The sequence below is a fragment of the Anguilla rostrata genome, chromosome 9 (genome assembly GCF_018555375.3).
Source record: "Anguilla rostrata isolate EN2019 chromosome 9, ASM1855537v3, whole genome shotgun sequence".
Classification (NCBI taxonomy): domain Eukaryota; kingdom Metazoa; phylum Chordata; class Actinopteri; order Anguilliformes; family Anguillidae; genus Anguilla; species Anguilla rostrata.
This window is the reverse complement of record NC_057941.1, coordinates 29,403,011-29,422,660: the sequence shown is the minus strand read 5'-3', so window position 1 is coordinate 29,422,660 and position 19,650 is coordinate 29,403,011. Positions and strand designations below refer to the sequence as shown.

The 19,650-nt window shown below is 39.3% G+C and overlaps 1 protein-coding gene and 1 long non-coding RNA gene across 6 annotated transcripts; one reads left to right on the top strand and one right to left on the bottom strand.

Moving 5' to 3' along the window:
• Nucleotides 1–2,158: 2,158 nt before the first annotated feature.
• Nucleotides 2,159–7,245, bottom strand: LOC135262376 (uncharacterized). The gene is made up of 3 exons (XR_010332191.1): nucleotides 7,083–7,245; nucleotides 4,747–4,913; nucleotides 2,159–4,460 (listed from the first exon to the last, which is right to left on the bottom strand). It is a non-coding gene; the product is annotated as an uncharacterized LOC135262376 (long non-coding RNA).
• Nucleotides 7,246–12,215: 4,970 nt separating this feature from the next.
• Nucleotides 12,216–17,809, top strand: adad2 (adenosine deaminase domain containing 2). Of its 5 annotated transcripts, XM_064349380.1 has the most exons (10): nucleotides 12,216–12,340; nucleotides 12,546–12,642; nucleotides 13,432–13,817; nucleotides 14,159–14,287; nucleotides 14,793–14,943; nucleotides 15,622–15,789; nucleotides 15,908–16,122; nucleotides 16,223–16,457; nucleotides 16,659–16,791; nucleotides 17,369–17,809. In XM_064349380.1, the coding sequence occupies exons 3-10, from the start codon at nucleotides 13,436–13,438 to the stop codon at nucleotides 17,477–17,479; spliced, it is 1,524 nt and encodes a 507-aa protein (XP_064205450.1). In that variant the 5' UTR covers nucleotides 12,216–12,340; nucleotides 12,546–12,642; nucleotides 13,432–13,435; the 3' UTR covers nucleotides 17,480–17,809. The 5 variants fall into 5 exon arrangements, with proteins under 5 accessions (XP_064205450.1, XP_064205449.1, XP_064205453.1 ...); XM_064349379.1 differs by having other exon boundaries at nucleotides 12,238–12,642; XM_064349383.1 differs by having other exon boundaries at nucleotides 12,238–12,642; nucleotides 16,659–16,846.
• Nucleotides 17,810–19,650: the final 1,841 nt, after the last annotated feature.

Sequence of the window (19,650 nt, the reverse complement as noted above, 5' to 3'; positions counted from 1 at the left end):
TGTCAGGAGTTGTGCAGCATAGTTTTGAGTTCCTCCAATTTTCATTTGGGCAGCACATTAAATTGCTCGCTATTTGGGGGTACAGTAAAATCTGTTTCATCACCAATTTAAAGTATTTTGCTTAGACAGATTGGGTTAGAGATTGGTCTCTATTTGCTGAGAACTAAGGAATGTAAATATGTTTTTCTAAATAGCTTCAGGATTCTTAACACTGTAGAGCAGTGTGTAGGGAGTAGTTAAAAATACTTAGCACTTCCCCAGGTATAAAGCTAAAGCATTTTTTTTTTAAAGGGGGTAGGAATATCAATCAATCAGTCCATTTTTATTTGTATAGAGCTTTTAACAAAGGAGCTTTGTCACAAAGCAGCTTTACAGAGAACCGGACCCAAAGAGTAAGCCTAGGGCAATAGTGGCAAGGAAAAACTCCCTGACTGATAACAGGAAGAAACCTTGAGCAGAACTGGACTCAGAGGGGGAACCCATCTGCCGTGGGCAGGCACTGGTTTGTTATGGAAATGGCTTACATGAAAACAGATAAATTATAATACATAAACAGCCAATCCAGTATTAATTAAATCCAAGCAAAGGTGACTCCGGTCACGTAGAGAGATGGGCAAGAACACCAATGGGTAGTGTCAAGCAGGCATGTACAAAGCTTAAATTGTGGTTCAACAGTCCTCTGCATATCCACATTGACTAAGGCAAATAAGCTTAGGGTGCCCTCATATGGTGATATAGTGTCATCCAAATTACCATCCTTTTAGCTTGTTTGATAGATAGCAAGCCAAATATTAGTAATTGTGTCTCTGAAAACATTGTGAGAGATTCATCTGAATTGACTAAAAGAGGAACATTTGGCCCATTTAGATATCTTGAGGGTTTTGGTTTTAATGCTGAATTTCTGAAGCCATCATATAATGTTTCACATGAATTTGGAGCCAATAAACTCTAAAAGCTAAAACGATAATATATGTGTAGTTTATTTTCAGTCTAACAGTGTTATTATTATCAATAATAATAAACAAAAAATTTATGTTTTGCTTATCAAATATTTTCTATGCCCAGCAATATGAGACATATTATTTATAATCTCATTGTCATATCGTTGCTCAGAGAAAAACATCTTGACAATAACATCCCTGAGTCTCATGTTTTATGAGGTGGGAGAATCCATAGCAAGGGATCTAAGATTATGTAGAATCTCTCTAGTTTGGTCAACGCTTGTGGACTCTCCCCTTCAGCTCACCCAACGGTTATCAGTGGGTTTTAAATGATGAATGGTCATCGCAAAAGTTTTATTCTGTGGTCAGTTAACCTTTTTTGTGGATTTGGAGGAATGTTTTGGATCATTGTCCTGTTGGAAGATCAAACTATGACCCAGTTTTAGCTTCTACACAGAGTCAGCCAGATTTTGGTCTAACATCTCCTGATACTGGACAGAGCATATATATGATGCCATATATCCTAACAAGGTTCCCAGGGCCATTGTAAGCAAAACAGCCCAAAACATCCCATATCCACCACTTCACAGTGGGGATTAGGTTCTTTTCTGCCTGACCCTCCCTCTTGTAATGCCAAACCCATCTTGGGTGTTTTGTAGCCAAAAAGCTCTATATTTGTCTGATCTGACCTGACTTTGACCTGGGGACATTCAGAAGTATCAGCTTGCAAGAATGGCTAGAGAGAGGAGAATGACGCAGATGAGGAAATTTTATGCAAGACAACCCAGAAAGGGATGAAAAGGCAAAAGTCAGGCTGATAAAGCATGTCAAAGGAATGGGGTCAAAGTACACAGCACAGAGACTCGGGAACCTCAGGATGCAACTAATAATTCTCCAGCTGTGATCCTTGGAGGATTCTCTGACCATCCTCATGTGGATGACTAAGGCTGTATCCTAATCAGCACACTTGCCTACTATTGAGTATACAAGTTAGGCAAGTAAGCTGATTCGAACACGGCCTAAGGGAGTGTGGTACAGGTATGTGCGTCACCTCCTATTAATACCCCATTGAAACAAGGAGTCATAGAACACCACTTATGAGTTTCTGAAGGCTCTATAAAATAAAATATAAATGGCAATATTTTGATTATGGATTTTGTTCATTAAAAATTCTGGGGACACACATTTTACACACAGATGACAAATGACATAAATAGTTATTTCTTGTTGAAGAAAAAATTTTATTTGAACAATTTGACCTCAATAAAGATTACATTCATCACATATTTTGATCAAGCTAATAATAAACAATGACATTTTTTCATAGTCTTTTTTGCTCATGTTTACCAAGGATGCTAAAAATTCTGGATGACACGGTAAGTTTGCTATATTAGGCAATCTCAATAATGCTTTATTGTCTTTGATAAGCAGCAATCCTACTGATCATAAAATCTGAAATACAGTACAAGAAAGCCACATAATATAAGATTTTAATTTATGTGCTTGCTTTTAAAAAAAGAATAATAATAACAATGGTGAGTCTCTGATCCCAATAAAGCATTAACACAAAACATTAGTGCAATTGTCATGTGATTGATCCATCCTGCTCAAAAGATGTATTTAAAGCCAGATCAAACTAACCTAAATATGCTTCCAAAATTTTTGTCTTTAAAGTTACTAGAACGACAGTTGGCTTCTTCAACTTGGCTCTTAGCTCTTCAACATAAGTTTACTTTCAGTCCCTAGGATTACGAACTTTCAGCAGCTGGGACCCTGCGTGATTCCACCAGTCATTCAATCAATTAATCAATCATGTAAATGTGTAAAAAAATGTTTTCTCACAGGGCACATTACAGAACGTGAACTTGTCAATGAGTAAATATGTCTGAGAACAGACAAGAATGAGTAGCCAGTTCCTAATGTAATGTGGGACAGTATATTTATTCTGCATAGTGTGCATATTCAGTTGTGACAAATCTATCTAATAGCTGATCCGTTTCCAGCTCACTGAAGTCAGAAAATTGTAGTTGCAACATTTAAGCTGGAAGCAGAAGGCCCAGGCCTGGGTTTGGAACACTCTGTTTTGGAACATTTGGCAATGTAAATAAAACGTTTGTGGAGCCAGTTACAGGACACAGACATGAGGCAAACCACAGTGCATAATTCTTTTCACAGTACACTGTTGTGCAAATATTCTACATACAGATTCACATTACAAAAGAACAGAATAAAATACTACTTGAGTTTGCAGATATCTGTTAGCATTACTTTCTAACGGTATTTGCTTCATGGGAAACTGAGCAGGTTTTCAGTCCTCATCAATATTTTCCCTCAGAAAAGTACAAATTTGGCAAAGTAGCTTCTCACATATCCATTACATATGGTTGCTTGGTGGCTCTCTGAGTGTTTTAAGTGCATTGCTGAGTATATAAGATATATACAAATAATGTTTAATACACAATTAATATATAAAAAATGTTTCTCCCAAAAGTAATTTTGCCTATTTTAGTATTTGCAGTGAGTGGAAGGCATCTAGTCTGGAATTAATTAATAATTAAGTACTGGAATTAAATAATGCAATATGCTCAGATATACTAACCAAAAGTTATATTTCAGGAGCGTCAAAACTATTCAGCTTTACTTTAAAGAAATACATAACTTCTACATTCTCAAAAATATATGTAATTATAATTTCATTTAAAAATACTCAGATTTGGTTAAAATGCAATACAGTACATATTTGTAATTGGTTAAAATAGCTTCTCTGTAGCCATATAAGTAAAATTGAAAAGTATAAGTTGAGCAGCTCTCTCGATTATACATTAATGGTTGATTTCCCTCTCCATCTTGTCTCTGGATGCCAGGGCTTCACTGACATTTCAATTTGATGTGTGCCTAAGCTCTGCTCATGACTGTTATTGGAATGTATATTCAAGTTCATATATAACGAATACTGGAATTATTTTGTTTTCAAGAAAAATATATGTCACAAGAGTTTCTCTCTTTCTCTCTTTTTTTTTTAGCTAGGTAGTATCTCCAGTATAGACAAATTAAATTAGCCTAATAATCAAAGACAAACAAAAGTTTTAGCACAGAGACCACAATATTGACCTCTGCTCGAACTATCTTTTCTTTTATAAACAAATAGTTGTTTTTTAGTTTTAGTTTAGTTTAAATTTTGCCTCTAACATATATCCAAAGCTAGATTCAAGAGTAGACTTTTTTGGTGTCTTATGGTGGTCATGTCTTGTTTGAAACAAAATTTTGTGTTTGAATTTTTCCAAAATATCTATTTGAGAATTCTTGATCAGACAAAATACTCACACCTTTTAAACGTCCTTTTTTCCCCATCAGAACAGCAAACGCAGCCTCACATACTTTCCCTCAATGTCCACTTTCTTTTAAAGGAATGATAAAATCATATTAGTATGTGTTGCAGTCATGTAGTCATGACAGAACCAGCTTCTGGTTTTTTACTTCTTGGAATGAACAGCATGGCTGTAGGAACAATGGCCATTCCTAAACAGACAAGAAAGAAATAAATATTTAAAGTTTTGTAATATGAAGCTTCAGTTAAGCTATTTATGATCCATAAATATACAAATAGATATGGGGGGAGCTGGCTGGTCTGGCCCTTTGGCCTGGGTACCAGGCTCATATCCTAAACGATAACATGCATTATTATTATTATTATTATTATTACTATTATTATTATTATTATTAGTAGTAGTAGTAGTAGTAGTAGTAGTATTAGTAGTAGTAGTAGTAGTAGTAGTAGCAGTATTTAGGGAGGACAGAGTCTTGCCTGCAGAGCCGTGAGGAGCACTCAAGGTTATCCTGGCAGTAAGCCTTATAGGGCTTGGTTCCTATGGTCCTCCATATGGGTGACATGCGGGCCACGCGCTTCAGGGGCACTGGGTCCTGCAGGGCATCAGACTGGCCACCATGTTTCACCACAGGGCTGCAGAACACCTGTCAGACATGTCACATGACCGTCATACCTCCCACCAATGTAGCCAGGCTGTGTAATCATAGACATGGTAGGAAGCTTCACCACAGCTGTTCCCTACACACCTAAAAATCAGGTAATACACAGTACAAAATCCAGTGAAAGTATACATATTTGCACAGGGTGACTGAAACTGTGGTAATAAAATATCAAAAACAAACTTTCAAGTCTCAAATTGATAAAGTAGTCTACATTTTACTGCAACTTTGGCAAAACAACTTTTGGTTGTTTCACTTTTGAAACAACCATTCATGCCGTTCATATATGACCTGTACAAAAACTGATTTCTTAAACTGATAATCAGCTGTCAGATGTCATTATAGATTTTTCCAATAGATTATCTCTGCTGAATGGGGAATTTTTTTTTTGCCATTTTTGTAATTGTAAAATGTAGACAATGTAATATTATGAGTAACATATGGTTATATGAGAGATGCATGGTGGTATTAACAATTTACATATATGCACTTGAGGGAAAATGTATGTTCTCCTTCTTTACTCTACTGCTGTAAGTCTACAGCAATTTTGTAGTAGAAAATGGAGATTATCCATACAATTGAGAGCTTTTTCTTTTGAGAATATTGTAACAATACAATATCGGGCAACCAGTAAATAGTAATCTTCTTTTAGGTGGGACAAAAATCAAAGAAGCCATAGATAAGTATTTGAAAAAAGAATAACCATTCATAAACACAGTGGACTTGCAAACTGAACAAAGCACAAACCTAGTTCATTCTTATGATTCACACATTTCCAAAGCAAATGAGTGCAAAAGGTGCCAACAAATTACAAAAGTTCAGTGAGTAATGGTAACGAAGTCAATCTGTTTATGTAATTGTGTACGGACACTTACTATGTGAGACAATGATAACAAAAGCCAACTGATCAAAATGAACGATTAGAAGAAAACGTACGGCATACACAGTATCAGGAAAAAAAAAACACCATAACATTCTGATTCTGATCAACAATTAAAATAAAATTAAATAAAAAAAAAAAACAATCCAAATCTGGCGGTAAATAAGTTTCCAGTAAATGGTCACCTACAAAGTTGACAGACAGAAATTGACATACCACATTGGTGCAGGAAAGAAATTAAACAAGCAATCATTTAGATGATTTCACCTTTTAAAAATCTTGATTTCTTGGAAAAGGGTCATTAATACGAAAATATTGAAGCAATCATTTTCAAAAGATGAGTAGAAATGATTACTTGAATCAACATAATTCTAATGATCTGTGAGCTTAATAACTCAATGAATACAAACATGAATATTCAAGGAGGTTTAGTGCAATAAGCTTTTAAATAGCTTTTCGTAGGTGACTTAGGTGCATTAACTGTCTTAACTACTCCTTGTATTTTTTCCATAGACTGCGTTGTTGCCGTTCTCGTTGTTTAGTGTTAATCAGTTTAACCTTCAGGGTCCAAGTTGAACTATGCGGTTGTTCCCTGCACTTGGACCGGTACTTCTCTCTAGTGTTTTCGTCGTACTTGTTCCTGGTTATGGTTATACACTTTGTTGTACGTTGCTCTGGATAAGAGCGTCTGCCAAATGCCTGTAATGTAATGTAATGTAAAATATGGAGAAAAACCACAATGGCTGTACTAAGTTAACAGTTTTAGTCTGACAATGATAGACTCAAAGCATTTATTTCACAATACCACAAAAAGAAAAAACCTCAGTGCACATTTTTGCCTGTATTTTATTGAGTAGAGGTAATGAATAATTATGTATTTACTATGTAATAGTATTACGTAATGCTGTATTTACACACATGCGTACACATTCATGCAAAGGAACAGTCGATAATTCCAGGACAGAACTATGCTCCCATTCTACAGAATGTCCCGGGTTGCTATAGCGTGTGCAGGAGGAGAAGTGGCATTCCTCAAACAATGTACGCATATCAAGCCCATGTTCTGCAACAGCACTTATGATGGAATAAAGCACCTCCACCAGCACTGCTACCTACGGTTCGACTCCTGGAACTTGTTTGTTAAAGTGCATGCTTTCCCAGCCATGACAAACAAAATAACAAAACTTGGTTTGTAACAAATGTAGTCACGTATATGGTGGGCTAAGGTGGGATATCAGCCAGCAACGATGATCTTAAGGCAGGTGGATCTTTACCTGGTGGAAGAATATCAGAGTCACTAAGCACAGTGCTGTCACTTGCATCCTGCAGCCGGGATATCCTGTAGGAACCGTTACTGAAGAAGTACACGTATGCGTGTGCCAGCGTGTGTCTGGGAGTAGCTGAGTGGGAGAGGATTGCTCTGTGTTCTCTCTCTTTATACGCCTGATCAAAACTCACAGGCGCACTGTCCCCTGCTTCAGCGTCAGGCCTTTGATGAGGTCATTCGTTTGTTATCTGAAAAACGCAGAGATAAAACGTTCACTGGGTCCCAGTTACAGGCCGACAGCCACAACTTCTCTGGCACAAAAGCCAAGAGGATAATCCAGAGCAGGACAGCTCATTCTTGTAATTAATCAGGGTACGTAATAGATTGTGCACCATGCAGATTCCAGGTAGGGGCCTCTCCCAAGGGTACAACTGAACAATGGTGATGTCCTCACCTGGGGAATCAAACCTGCAACCCACAGGCTACATGCCCAGTTCAGTAACCACTACAGGAACAACCTGCACGATCCTTAGGGAAACATTGTTAGGCCCTCATTTCTGCCATGGTAAAGTGTAGATATTTGTTTCTGATTCATTTTGAGCATGTGGATGACTGAAATCAAACCTTTTTTTTTTTTTTGAAGTGTGGCAGATATTTTCAATCTCTGTCTCTCAAGACTAAGGCTGTGGAACATGAATCCATAATTGCTCGTGTGAAAGGGTGCAATGGTATCATTTCAAGATGAAATGGCAGATCTCAAAGTAAGTTTTATTTCCAGAAGCACTTTGGTCTGATCTCTGACTTTGGTATGCCATGAATCTCAGTAAAAACAGCAAGTCATGCTGAAGACACATGGAGAGCAGACAGGTTCTGATCCAAAAGCTGTCAAAGGTCCGAGTCATGGTGTTCTGGTTGTCTGAACGAGATGTTCTTTTCTTTAAATAGCCTGTTCCCCTGGTCATTCCCCTGCCCTCTTCTAATGAAACCTATCTTGCTATCACAGTACATTTTGTCATGCAATAGATTATATTTTCCCTGTATAAATAATGTATTTTATTACAACAACAAAAAAAATTAAGAGCATTTACACAGTGTGTTTCAAGGCCACTATTTTCAACAAGCCACAGTAATTTGGTCACTCAGTAATCCATATTTCAAACCATTCCCATATGATTGGCAGCAAATTTTCAAACAAATGTTCTTCAATTTTATACACATATTTTAAAAAATTGTATTTTGTGGATTTTATCCTTTTTAAATTCATACCAAAAAGTACTGTTTAAAAAAATACATATTCCAGCTGATTTTCTGAATTTCTATGAATATCTCAAATATTTATAAATAGAAAATAATTTGAAATGATTAATATTTCATTTGAGCCTGGTCTCAAACTGAGTTGGCTGCCACAGGGTTCATCAAGTTTATTGGGGTCAGATAATAAGGACACGTCCAAAACATTGCTATCAGCCTCCAAAAGTCTGCACAGAGAAAGACTTTCCATACTTACTAAGAGCAATCAATAGACATACAGCATAAAATTGACATTGCAGATTAGGGTTTGTCTCCAGACATTGGTCAGACTGGACTTTTCTTTTTTTTTGCTTTGCTCAGTAGTGCAAAACATGATCACTGTTTTCAGTCAGCTGTTTCGAAATATACAAACATAGTTCAGAAAAGTTAAAAATATGGATTTTCATAAATTACATAACCTACACCTCATGATTTAAACACAATGGTTAGGTGCTGTAATGTGGCTTCATCAACTTTAAAGTAGCATTTTAATGATGGTGTAATTCAAGCTCTTTGAGTTCAAGATCAGAAAGATATTTATGATTGCTATTCTGCAATACAAAACCATTCCCATGTTTTTAATGCACGTAGACTACTATGATCATCCAGCAGCATGAAAAAGTACATTCTACTTGAGTATGTATTTTGTGGGGACAAAATTATAAGTTGTAGAGGACAGAGACATTGTGCTTGATATCAGTTAAATTACAAGCAGTCATTTTCCAATAAAAGATAAGCAGGCTTGTGTTTCATACACACCTGCCTTTACCCAGAATGAATACACTCATACATCTTTTTCCAAAAACACGTGGTTATGCTCTTTCAGTATCTCTGAACTTTGACTGATGTTACATCCTCCTTCCTGTTGTTGCCTTTGCCATTTGTCAGACACAAATCACTTTTCCAATGATCATGCTTCAATGCATGCCAATGGCCTGCAAAGAGGTGTATTCCAAAAATGTGCTTTGGGGACCAGTTAAACAGTTCTAAACTGAGTCTTTCAACATCTCTGCTCAGCTGCTGTCTGTCACTGCTATGGGGCTCCTGGAGCTGTTTTCTCGTGTGAACCTGGCTGGCCCTCAGCTGGCCTACATCATTCTTTCCCAACACGGATCTTGTGAGTGCAGGTTTTAGTTCAAGCTGCTTCACGTGAATTTGGTTTGACTGAGCCGTGGGCTCGAGACTGGCTGAAGTCTGAAATCAGCTGACTTAGCTGTTGTAAGTGCCTGAAGAGACAATTTTGTTAGTGTAGGTGCGCCTGAGCTCACACAAAGATACAATGAAACCTTACTGGCAAGAATGAACCATAGTTCCCGACAATATCTTCTAGCAGTCATAAAAAGATACCCAGAAGTGTTAACTGTCCCACACAAGTGTAACTGAAGCACAAGGTGCAACAAACCATGATGTTTGTAGCAAAAACATTTTAAATAGAACAAATTGGGGCCAAGGATAATCATGTGGATGCTGGGGCCTGTTACGCTTCACCACTGATTGTTTAACTAGGCAGGGTGAAGAGTTCCTGTCAAATTATACCTCTAGGGGAAAACAGGGTTGAATACACAAAAATAGTTATTCAAAATACAGCATACTGGGCTCTTCCAATTATTTAGTAACAAAAAAGAAAAAATAAAAACAAAAAGCAAGCCATTTATTTCCCATATCAACCCATAATGAAATCAATACAGTGGCACAGCCCACAGGGCAGCCAATGCATAAACCACATATGAGTCCTTGCATGGGTAGGGGTTTGAGTCCCAGAGACCTCACCCTCTGAGCTGTGTTTCCTTCTCTATCTGTAATTCTCTCTGCTTTCTACCTGTTGAAGATATATATATAGGTCTTAAATATATTTTTGGCAGGGGGTTCCCCAGCATCCTGGATAAATTCCCAACCTGGCTCTCTCAACCTGCCACGTAGTCGTCCCCTGATTTAAAATTGTTCTCTCCCTCTTCACCCTGGCTGATGTGTGGTGGGTGCTGCACATTTGTGGTGGTTATGGCGATTTTCCCCGGCATCACTGTAAAGCGCTTTGAGTACGAGAAAAGTACTATATAAATGCAATTAATTTTGATGATGATGATTATAATAAACAACCACAAAAATAAAAGGGTTTCAGCCCTACGGGATTGGACCCCTAACTATTGCATCATGTGCATGTCTAATTCTGATGTTTTGCTTTTTCATCATTCAAGTTAATTTTATTGTGCTGCTGTGGCATTGTTGAGGAGTCAAGAATTTCACCTACCTTTTATACTTAGAAAATTGGTCTTATGCAGAAACATATAGAAACGGTGCTGTCTCTGAAGAGACAGAGAGGTCCAGCCTACCAATTTTTATAATGTGCAGTGATGCGTCAATGAATTAGCATTTGTAATAAACCATGAGGAGGCATGGCGCTGACTCAAGTTTTCGTAAAATAAAGTAAGTAGAGTGCATCACATCGGCAAGATCAATGACAGGCAGTTAGGTGGCTAGGACAGTTTTTATTTTTTTTAATCTTTGCTTCAAAACAAACAAAGATAAAAGTAGAGGAGTGAACCCAATTCACTTTTAGCTTCTTGACAAGTAAATCTATATGGGTGTCAAATGACAACTTGGGTGGGTGGGTGTCATCCAACCAAATATCCAAGTATTTGTAGGAAGACAAGCTTTTGATGGGTGTTCGTCCAGATGTGGTGATGCTAAGGTCAGTAATCTTGAGAGTGAACATGAAATTCTTTTACATTACTTTTAGATCATGAAGGCTGGTCTGCAGAGGTAAGAATGAAGATTGAAGATCTTTCACTGCTTGTGTTGGAAGAGAAGCTTCTGTATAAATTACAGTATCAGCATAGAGATGTATGTACGTTGGCTGATTTTAAGGATTTCCCAAATAATTTATAAAAATGGAAAAGAGTACAAGTGCCAAAATTGAGTTCTGAGCTACACCTCTGTTTATCCTAAGGATGTTTGCTTAATGCAATTTTGTGAAAATACATTGGGTTCTCCCTGTAAGATCATTCTTGAACAAACTGACAAACCTGACAGTCCGCTTTACAATGATCATCTTTTCCAGTGTATTGTTTTTTTACGCAAATCACTTGCTTGTCACATGAGATGACCTTTGCATGATTGAAAAATGCAAAAAGTCTTTCCATGTATCACTCCCTGTTACTATTCTCCATCAACGTTGGAGATTTGTGTCCATATTGTTATTTTTGAAGACTGGTATGGATGTCTGTAAGAGTACAACTGATCTATCACTTGCCATTTGGTCATGTATTTTAAATAATTTCCACTCCTGCTTTCTAATTGTACATATTCTCTACAGAACTTTGTGTATGCTCATCAGTTATCATAAATGCATGTATGATAGGACATTAGGAGCTGATATGTGTGGTACTGATGGTGTGCAAACTACACCGCCAGTTGCATCTCAAAATGTAGGAGTGCTCTGGGTCATCTAATGCCATAATCTTATCCCACCCTCTGTAACACACATTACCTTTAGTGGTAATATTTGTATGAGGTGGACAAATTCTTTAAAACTGTTGGTTATTCAAATCTACGAGTTCAAATTTGCCCTTCAAAAGTTTCAGTGTCTTAATTTCATTTATATCTAGAAAACTTTTAAGATGCTGAGTTAATTTTTCTGAAGACCACAATTATTGGCTCCTGTATATCATTAATTGTTACAGTCACCTGCATCCCACATGATTTTTATGCAAAAAAAAGAATGGGTTTTAAAGACAATTTCAAAACATCCCTTTATCATTTAGACCAGTAGTAACCAACCCTAATTTGACACACCTGCCCCTACTAATGAGCAGTTCAACAAGGATGTCCAGCTGTTGAATGACATGTGCTTTGTAAGGGTTGGAGTGAAAACCCACAGGACGGTAGATCTCCCGGAAGTGTTGGTTACCACTGATTGTCCACGTTTGCATTGCCGAAATGGGTTGACTCGACACAAACAGCTGTTTCTGCAAACTGGTATAACATAGGAATATACATCCTGAAATCAATACATGCGTAAAACTTTATATTGCCTAACCGGCAGCCACATTAGCTATTTTTTTAAAATAATTTCTCCCATAGGCCGCCTATGTTTCTGATCGAGAAGTCTCGAAAATGCTAACGAACATGAGTGGAATGACAACACGACTTATGAGGCTGAAATTTCGCATTTGTCTTTAAGCTTTGGCAGGGATACTGACTATGGCGCATGACCAGTGGGCTATGTTTGAAGCGGGAACTTTGTTCTGACGCTTTCACGTACAGCTGGAGTGCGCAAGGTAAGCCACAGTCAAGCATAAGGATAAACGGACACCCAAATCCTTTTCACTGTAGTATTTAGTTAAATAGTTAGCGAGCTTTTGCAGATTCGTTTCCTGTGCTTAACGCTGAGTTTATTTAACGTAGTTTATGCGAATAAAAGCTAGGCAATGTGCAATGGCTGATCAGCTAGCTGTCTGTGTTCAGTTCGACAGCGTCGCGTTCTCCGCGGTAAGTTTCGTTCGCTTTAACCAATTTACTGCATGAGTGCGCTCGCCAGTTTTAGGTAACAAATGACGATACACGTATGAAGTTTGGAATTCATCGGGGGGAGTTTAGAACTCCCTATACAGCTGTTGAAAAATTAGCGTATATGCAACGGGTTTTATAAGGTAAGACGGTCGGTTTTATTTTAACAATTTAGATTAGGTTTAACCGTTTTGTTTGTTAATTCGTTCAAAATCATGCTTATCGTTGAATAGCACCTCCAAATATCTGTGTGGGGTCTGGAATACTTGGGTTTGTCGAACATTCGATGCAATGCTTGTTTGGTGTAAGATTCAGTGAATGCTTGGTTGGCTTATTGAAACCAAGACCCGTCATAAAACTACGTGTTAATCCTTGGCCCAAATTGCTCTCCTGATAGCAATGTATTTGGACGGACTAAATAATTCTTTCAGTTCACTAGCATCATAATATTGTCATAAGTCACCCTATACACTTATACACATCACTTGTCCTTGTAGCTTATATTGATATCTGAGCTCCTTTCTTATACATTCTTTCCCATTCCCTTGTCTTTTCTTCAGCTTAATGGGGGATCAGGACAGGAATATGGAGAGCAAACGGCTGCCGCGAATGGCCGCTTGTCTGATGCGTTTCCCTTCTGAGCGAGAGGTTATCTCGGGGTCTGCTAGAGGTCACTCCTCCCGGAAAAAGTCAGGTGACTTTGAAAGGCACGTGTTCAGTGATGCCCTAGTAACTCCAGAACTGGAGCTGGTTAGTGAGGTGCCACACATGCTACTGCAGGACAGTTGTCACAAGGTGAAGGACATGCTCGAAGATGACTCGGCGGAGGAGGACCAATGCGACGTGTACCGTGTCGATGCCCTGGACAACCGTTCTCACGGGCAGTTCTTCAACAGAGGACAGGACAAGCTGGAAGGCAGCCCCAAGAGGAGTAACAGAACTGGAGGTGCGGTTTGTTCATTTTGACAAAAGATGTTCTGTTAAGAAGAGTGGTGCATCATCTTGATAACTGAAGGCTGTCGTCATGTAAACTGTTTGTATCAACATCATTCTGAAGTGATTACCGAAATGATTTGTGCAATGGTGAAACTGCAATGGAATCAATCTGTAATATTGCAGACGTGGTCATTAATGGGGTAATACTCTGTATTTTGTAGCATTTAATTTGTTTTCCTTCAGCTACTGGTCATGCTCGCCACCGATTTTGATCTTGTTCTCGCTGAGAGATATAAAGCTTATTGAAACTGTGACAGTTTGATGCACTGAGCCTCTTTCCCTGTCCCTCAGCGGGGTACACAGACTGGCACAAACACAGGACCGCGGCCGTTTGCAGCGAGCGCTTTGACCGTTTACTGCAGGAGTGCCCCGAGTTCCACAGCTGCAAAAGCTCCTTCGCTGCCTTTGTGTTGGAGAGAGGTGAGTCCACCACAAATTAATCGTTTATAAAATATTTTCAAAATTGCTTCCTGGGACTGCCGGCGCTGTCCACAGTGCTGAAATCATCTCCTGCTCAGAGAGGTGACGTCAGGAGTCGTTGCAGCCCGCATACGGACACAGGCAGGGATTTCAGTCCCTGCATCACAGGTGGTTTGATACGATTTGCTTTTAAAGTTATTTTCTCTTCATTAGTTTAGTCTTGATTTTAGACATTTTGTTAACTGATCAAATTGAAGACTGAGGCAAATCAATAGACTCCTAATTAGGTTTCTTAACACATGCGTTTAAGTTCTTTCATAATTTTTTCTTTAAACTTTTTAACAATGCCAGGTCGTTTGCTATCATTTGCTTTGTCTTTGAATTCTTCATTATCTACCAAATGGTTAGTTTCTGTGGCCACATGTCAACACTTTCACCAGTTAGGAAGCCTACCGATTGATATAAAATCTTTCTAATTTGCACTTTTGTTCACGCGTGTTCTCAGAGGTGACCGACACGGACGGGCAGCCCTGCGAGCAGTACGAGGTGGTTGCCCTGGGAACAGGGAAGTCCAGCTGCAGCGGTTGGATCTGCTTCAGCGGGCACGTGGTACATGACTGCCACGCCATTGTCATTGCCCGCCGAGCGCTGCGGAGGTGCGTGCCTTTTCCCGTCTCTTTACAGTGTGGGCTGTGTGGTAGTTGCGGGATCCCTCCGTTTCCATTTTGAAGAGCCGTACCATCCTCCTCCTCAGATTTAGCTACATTTTAATTGCAGGTTCAGGACTGTTGTGTTAAATTTCCCTGTCAAATCTTTACAAAAAAAGTTGCTCATGGTTGCTTGGAATAGCGACATTTTAGTTTGACTGTATTTAATCCCTATTATCCCCAAATTCAAGATTTCAGATGGTTATTATTTTTAAGCAGTTAGTCGCGACTGGAGTATGGACCAAACTTGATGTTCTTCCTAGTGGAATCCAAAATGAAGGAAACTCTCTTAAAGAGATTAATGGAATGTTCCCATTTGGCTTCTAAAGCTTTTTACAATGGTGTGCTAACCCCTGATTGCGAAATGCAGGCATCTTATGAGCTTATTTGACCTGTTGTACGAACAAAAACACAATTTTTAATTTCATGAACAAGATTTGCACTGATCAGAGAGTTTCTGCCCACTATTCCATCCCTACCACTGGGATTTCATGTGGCTGTGAAGCCACACAAACGGGCACAGTCATAGACCTAGAATCCTTGTAGATTTGCACGGACCACAAATACGGGGATACGTACAGAGAATGGGGTGCAGAAAAAAGGGTGACCACTATTATTTTTATTTAGGTTTTTGTTCAAGCAACTGCTCCTGTTCTTCAGTGATGACCCCAGTTGCAAAGAGAGGTCAATTTATGAAAGCACATCTGATAGCCATCTACTTCAACTCAAGCCAAAAATCTATCTGCACCTCTACACCAACCAAACCCCTAAGGGGGCTGCACAGTGCATTCTAACGTAAGTAAGCCATTATTTTAAGCTTTGAAACATACTGAGCTGTATCTGTTGCGGGTTGCAAATGCAGTATATACATTGTTGTTATGAGGTCACATGGGGAAACCGTTTCTCTCCGTAGGCAGTTGTCCCTGAGCTGTTACACCTCCCTGAAGCTGCAGTGTCATGCCAAGGGCTCTCTCATCCCCGCTGTCTTCTTGCACCCCAGTACCTGGGGGGCGCGCATATGCTGCATGTCGGACAGCGACAAGCTGTGTCGCTGGGCGGTGACCGGCCTGCAGGGTGCGCTGCTGAGCCACTTCATTCAGCCACTCTACATTACCAGTGTGGTCCTGGGTGAGGGACAGGCATTGTTTTCTGGGCACTGGATACGGCATACGGTGTAAGCGCTGCTATCCTAAAATACAAATTGATCGATCTCTCTTCCACTCTTCAGGAGGCTCCAGCCACTACTCAGAGAAAGTGTCCGACACCATCAACAAGAGGCTGGGTGAGGGGTGGCTGGGCCAGCTGACCCACCCGTTCAGGCACCAGAAGATATTCTTCTTCAGTGGGGAAAACGTCGGGCCATTGGTCTGCTCAACCCACTGCAAGAACCTCAGCCTCAACTGGTGCCTGGGTGACCCCAGCATTGAAATACTGGACAGTACCAATGGCCACACTACTGAGGGGTAAGCCTTCATAAAAATGACTACAGTCCAGCTTTTGGCTATTACAGTACAGAATCATTCTGGAGGCAGACAGTGTAATGATGTCATAATACCAAAGTTTTACTTGTGATACTATGCCAGTACAAGGGTCATGGTTGTTGCTGTTGTAATGAAATATATTTAGATTTGATTTAATGGTTCCATTACCTTTTTCTTTGACAGGTCCCCCTTCATAAGTGGCCCAGGTTTCACCAGCAGACTGTGCAAGAGAGCTTTCTTCAGCATCTTTCGAGAAATCGCCAAGCTAGGGAACCATCAAGACCTGCTGGGTCTGGCCACCTACCATGATACAAAGGTGTGTAGTTTTTTGAGGGATAGCAAGCATCCCGAAAGCAGGTGCCTTTAAAAAGGTGTGGTTCCTGATATAATTAAATCTGGCAGCGTACAGTTGATCTTGTGTCTACAAGCCAGTGTATTTATGATGTAACTATGCTGGTAGTTATTTTTTACCCGGAAGCATTTCATGCGGCCTCTGAAGTTTGGTTGTTTACGACCACATCTGGTACAATTAAATTTAAAAAAAAGACTAAATGAAAGGCAGTACATGACTTGGTGGCGATGATAGTGATAGCATTCAATAATTATTGTTCCGGTATATCACCCAACCCAACTTGCCTCAAACAGGTTTTGTCTATTTGTTACTGTGTACATTCAGTCCATTCTTTTTAACAGGGATTAAGCATTTGGGTAGCTATGGAACTGCTTAGTTAGCTAAATATGCAGCTTGCATAGCTAGCTTGCTATATATATTAAATAATTATTTAGCTTGCCTACATTATGGCATGCTTATGCCATAAGGGTTTTTCAGATGCTCTGTTTGGGATTTAGCATTTGGAATTAAAACTGTGGGGTCTGATTGTGCTTTATTTAAGATGTCCGCCCACCTCTACCAGACTGCCAAAGCCTTGGTCAACGAGCAGTTCATGGCAAACAACGTAGGGCCCTGGAACTCCAAAGAACTGGTGGACAGCTTTGGCCACTGATGGGGAAGCAAAAGCTGATTTTTGCTTTAATGTTCAAAGGTATTTTTTTGTGTTCCTTTGTGTTTGTTTTCAGTAAATGACTAGTAAGGTTGAAATCATATTACTTCTGTTTGTCTCAGTAAGCTGTTCGCATTTTTAGTTTCTAGAATGGTCATGTTCCAGAACATTCGGATCTTGGTTTCTGTGTGTGATAAATGTATAAACAGTTTTTTATTTTTTTTATTTAATTATTATTTTTTTCTTTTGTTCCAAGGTAGAGTTGTTGAGCTAGGTTTTGAGGTTCCAGCCCAAAGTATATTGTGAGAAAATAAAGGGTGCCAAGGTTTAAAATGAATCATACATTCTTTACAGGGATTTCCTTTCAAAGTTAACAAATTAATTATTCTGGACATATCATACAACCATAACTTCATATTTGATTCCACAAATGATTATGTACATAAAGGTCCAATAGAATACATTATAATAACTATTTAGAGAGCACAATCAGATCGCTGTTGTCCTGAGGTTGGGGTCTCCTTCAGCCCCTGGCTTATAGCTCCATGTCCGCACATGGAGGTCCACCTAGGGCCAGACATCCCAAGTCCTTGCCAGACTTCTGTAGCCAAACTATATATATTTCCAGCTCCCTACCTTTTTGTAAAGCTGGCCTAGAAGGCTGCTGGACCGTCGGTACACCTTGGCTTTGCCTATTTTTCCCAAATCGAAATGGTAAAAAGATACAATAAAAAGGAATGAGGAAATGTTCTTTTTACTATTGACCACCAGGGGATGCTGTCTCCACATTCCTGCGATGTGGTGCGGTGCTGGGATTGTCAGTGTCAGGCGGCGGATGAACAAGACAAGGAAATAAAACTGAGGTCTCACTGCCTTTTGTTTACCCCGGCCAAGGAACAAAGAACAGTAACAACGAAAAATGTGACATCAAAATCACAGATCCCATAAGAATAAAAAGGCACAGCTTCCAAAAGGAACAACAAAAAGAGTCCCAAAGGCTTGCCAATCAGGCAATTGTGGTGACTGTTGCCAGGACAACGGTCTCTCTCTCTCTCCCCAAAGACGTAAGGAGCAGGCCTTTATACAGTCCAACAATTAGGCAGTGGGTATCAGCTGTGATTTTTACAACAGGGCACACCAGTCTCCCTGGCAGTGAGAGAGGCCAGCGCTCTCCATGGTTCTCCAGCACTTCCAGGGAGCAGAAACACTTGAATGGACAGTGCCCCAGAACGAAAAATCAACTACTCTGTTCTTGCTCCACCCTTCCTGGCTGCGCAGTAGCCAAGGCCTTGTACGCCAATGGATCTTTAGTGTTAAAGCATTTCAAGGAGATGGCTGATGCAAATATGAGCAACTCTTGGTCAAGAAGCTGAGCGTATTGAATTTCTACCATGCAGCATAGATCATGTAAAAAATTAAATAAAAAAAAAACTTTGAAGGAAATGAACTTAATGATGGACGCACTTGGGAGTCCATTCGAGGACTGAATATTCAGTTTCAGGAGACATTTTTTCAGATCCGCTAGCAGTATGGGGTTAACAGGCAACTGGGTGAAACATCTGAGGAGGAATGAATACCTAATTCATTGAGAGAATTCCAATCGCAATTGCAAGTACTCAAAAAAAAAAATCAGTCTGCTCATTTTGGAGGTTCCCATCAACAGGTGACCTATATTCTTTCTTTTTGTATTGGTTCCTGATAGTTGGCTACTTGTTTGTTATACATTTTAAATTTACCGTATCCTTCACTGTTTCAGACAGCTAGTAATAGTAACCGTGTTTTGTTAAATGTACTTATGCTTGTGGCAGGGTGAAATGTTATGCTCACCCTCTTAATTTAACATCACTTAAAAGAAATGCCTGAAGAATATCTGTAGAAGGTCTTTCAGAGCAAAGGTTTTGTGCAACTTTCAAAATGCTTTCCACAGGACAATCCATAATTCAATAATGCTTGCATAGTTTTTACGAGTTGATGAATTGATTGAGACAAACAGCAAAAAATAATTAATTTTTTCTTCATTCAAATCCAAAAATTGAAGTTGATTTAATAGGAACACACCCTTATAAATACACATTACACATGTATAAACATTTTCACCAAATATTCCCTCTCTGACTTTCTGGTTGCTCAGTGAAAAATGGTACCAGTTATGTGAAAAACTGTTAAGTCTCACC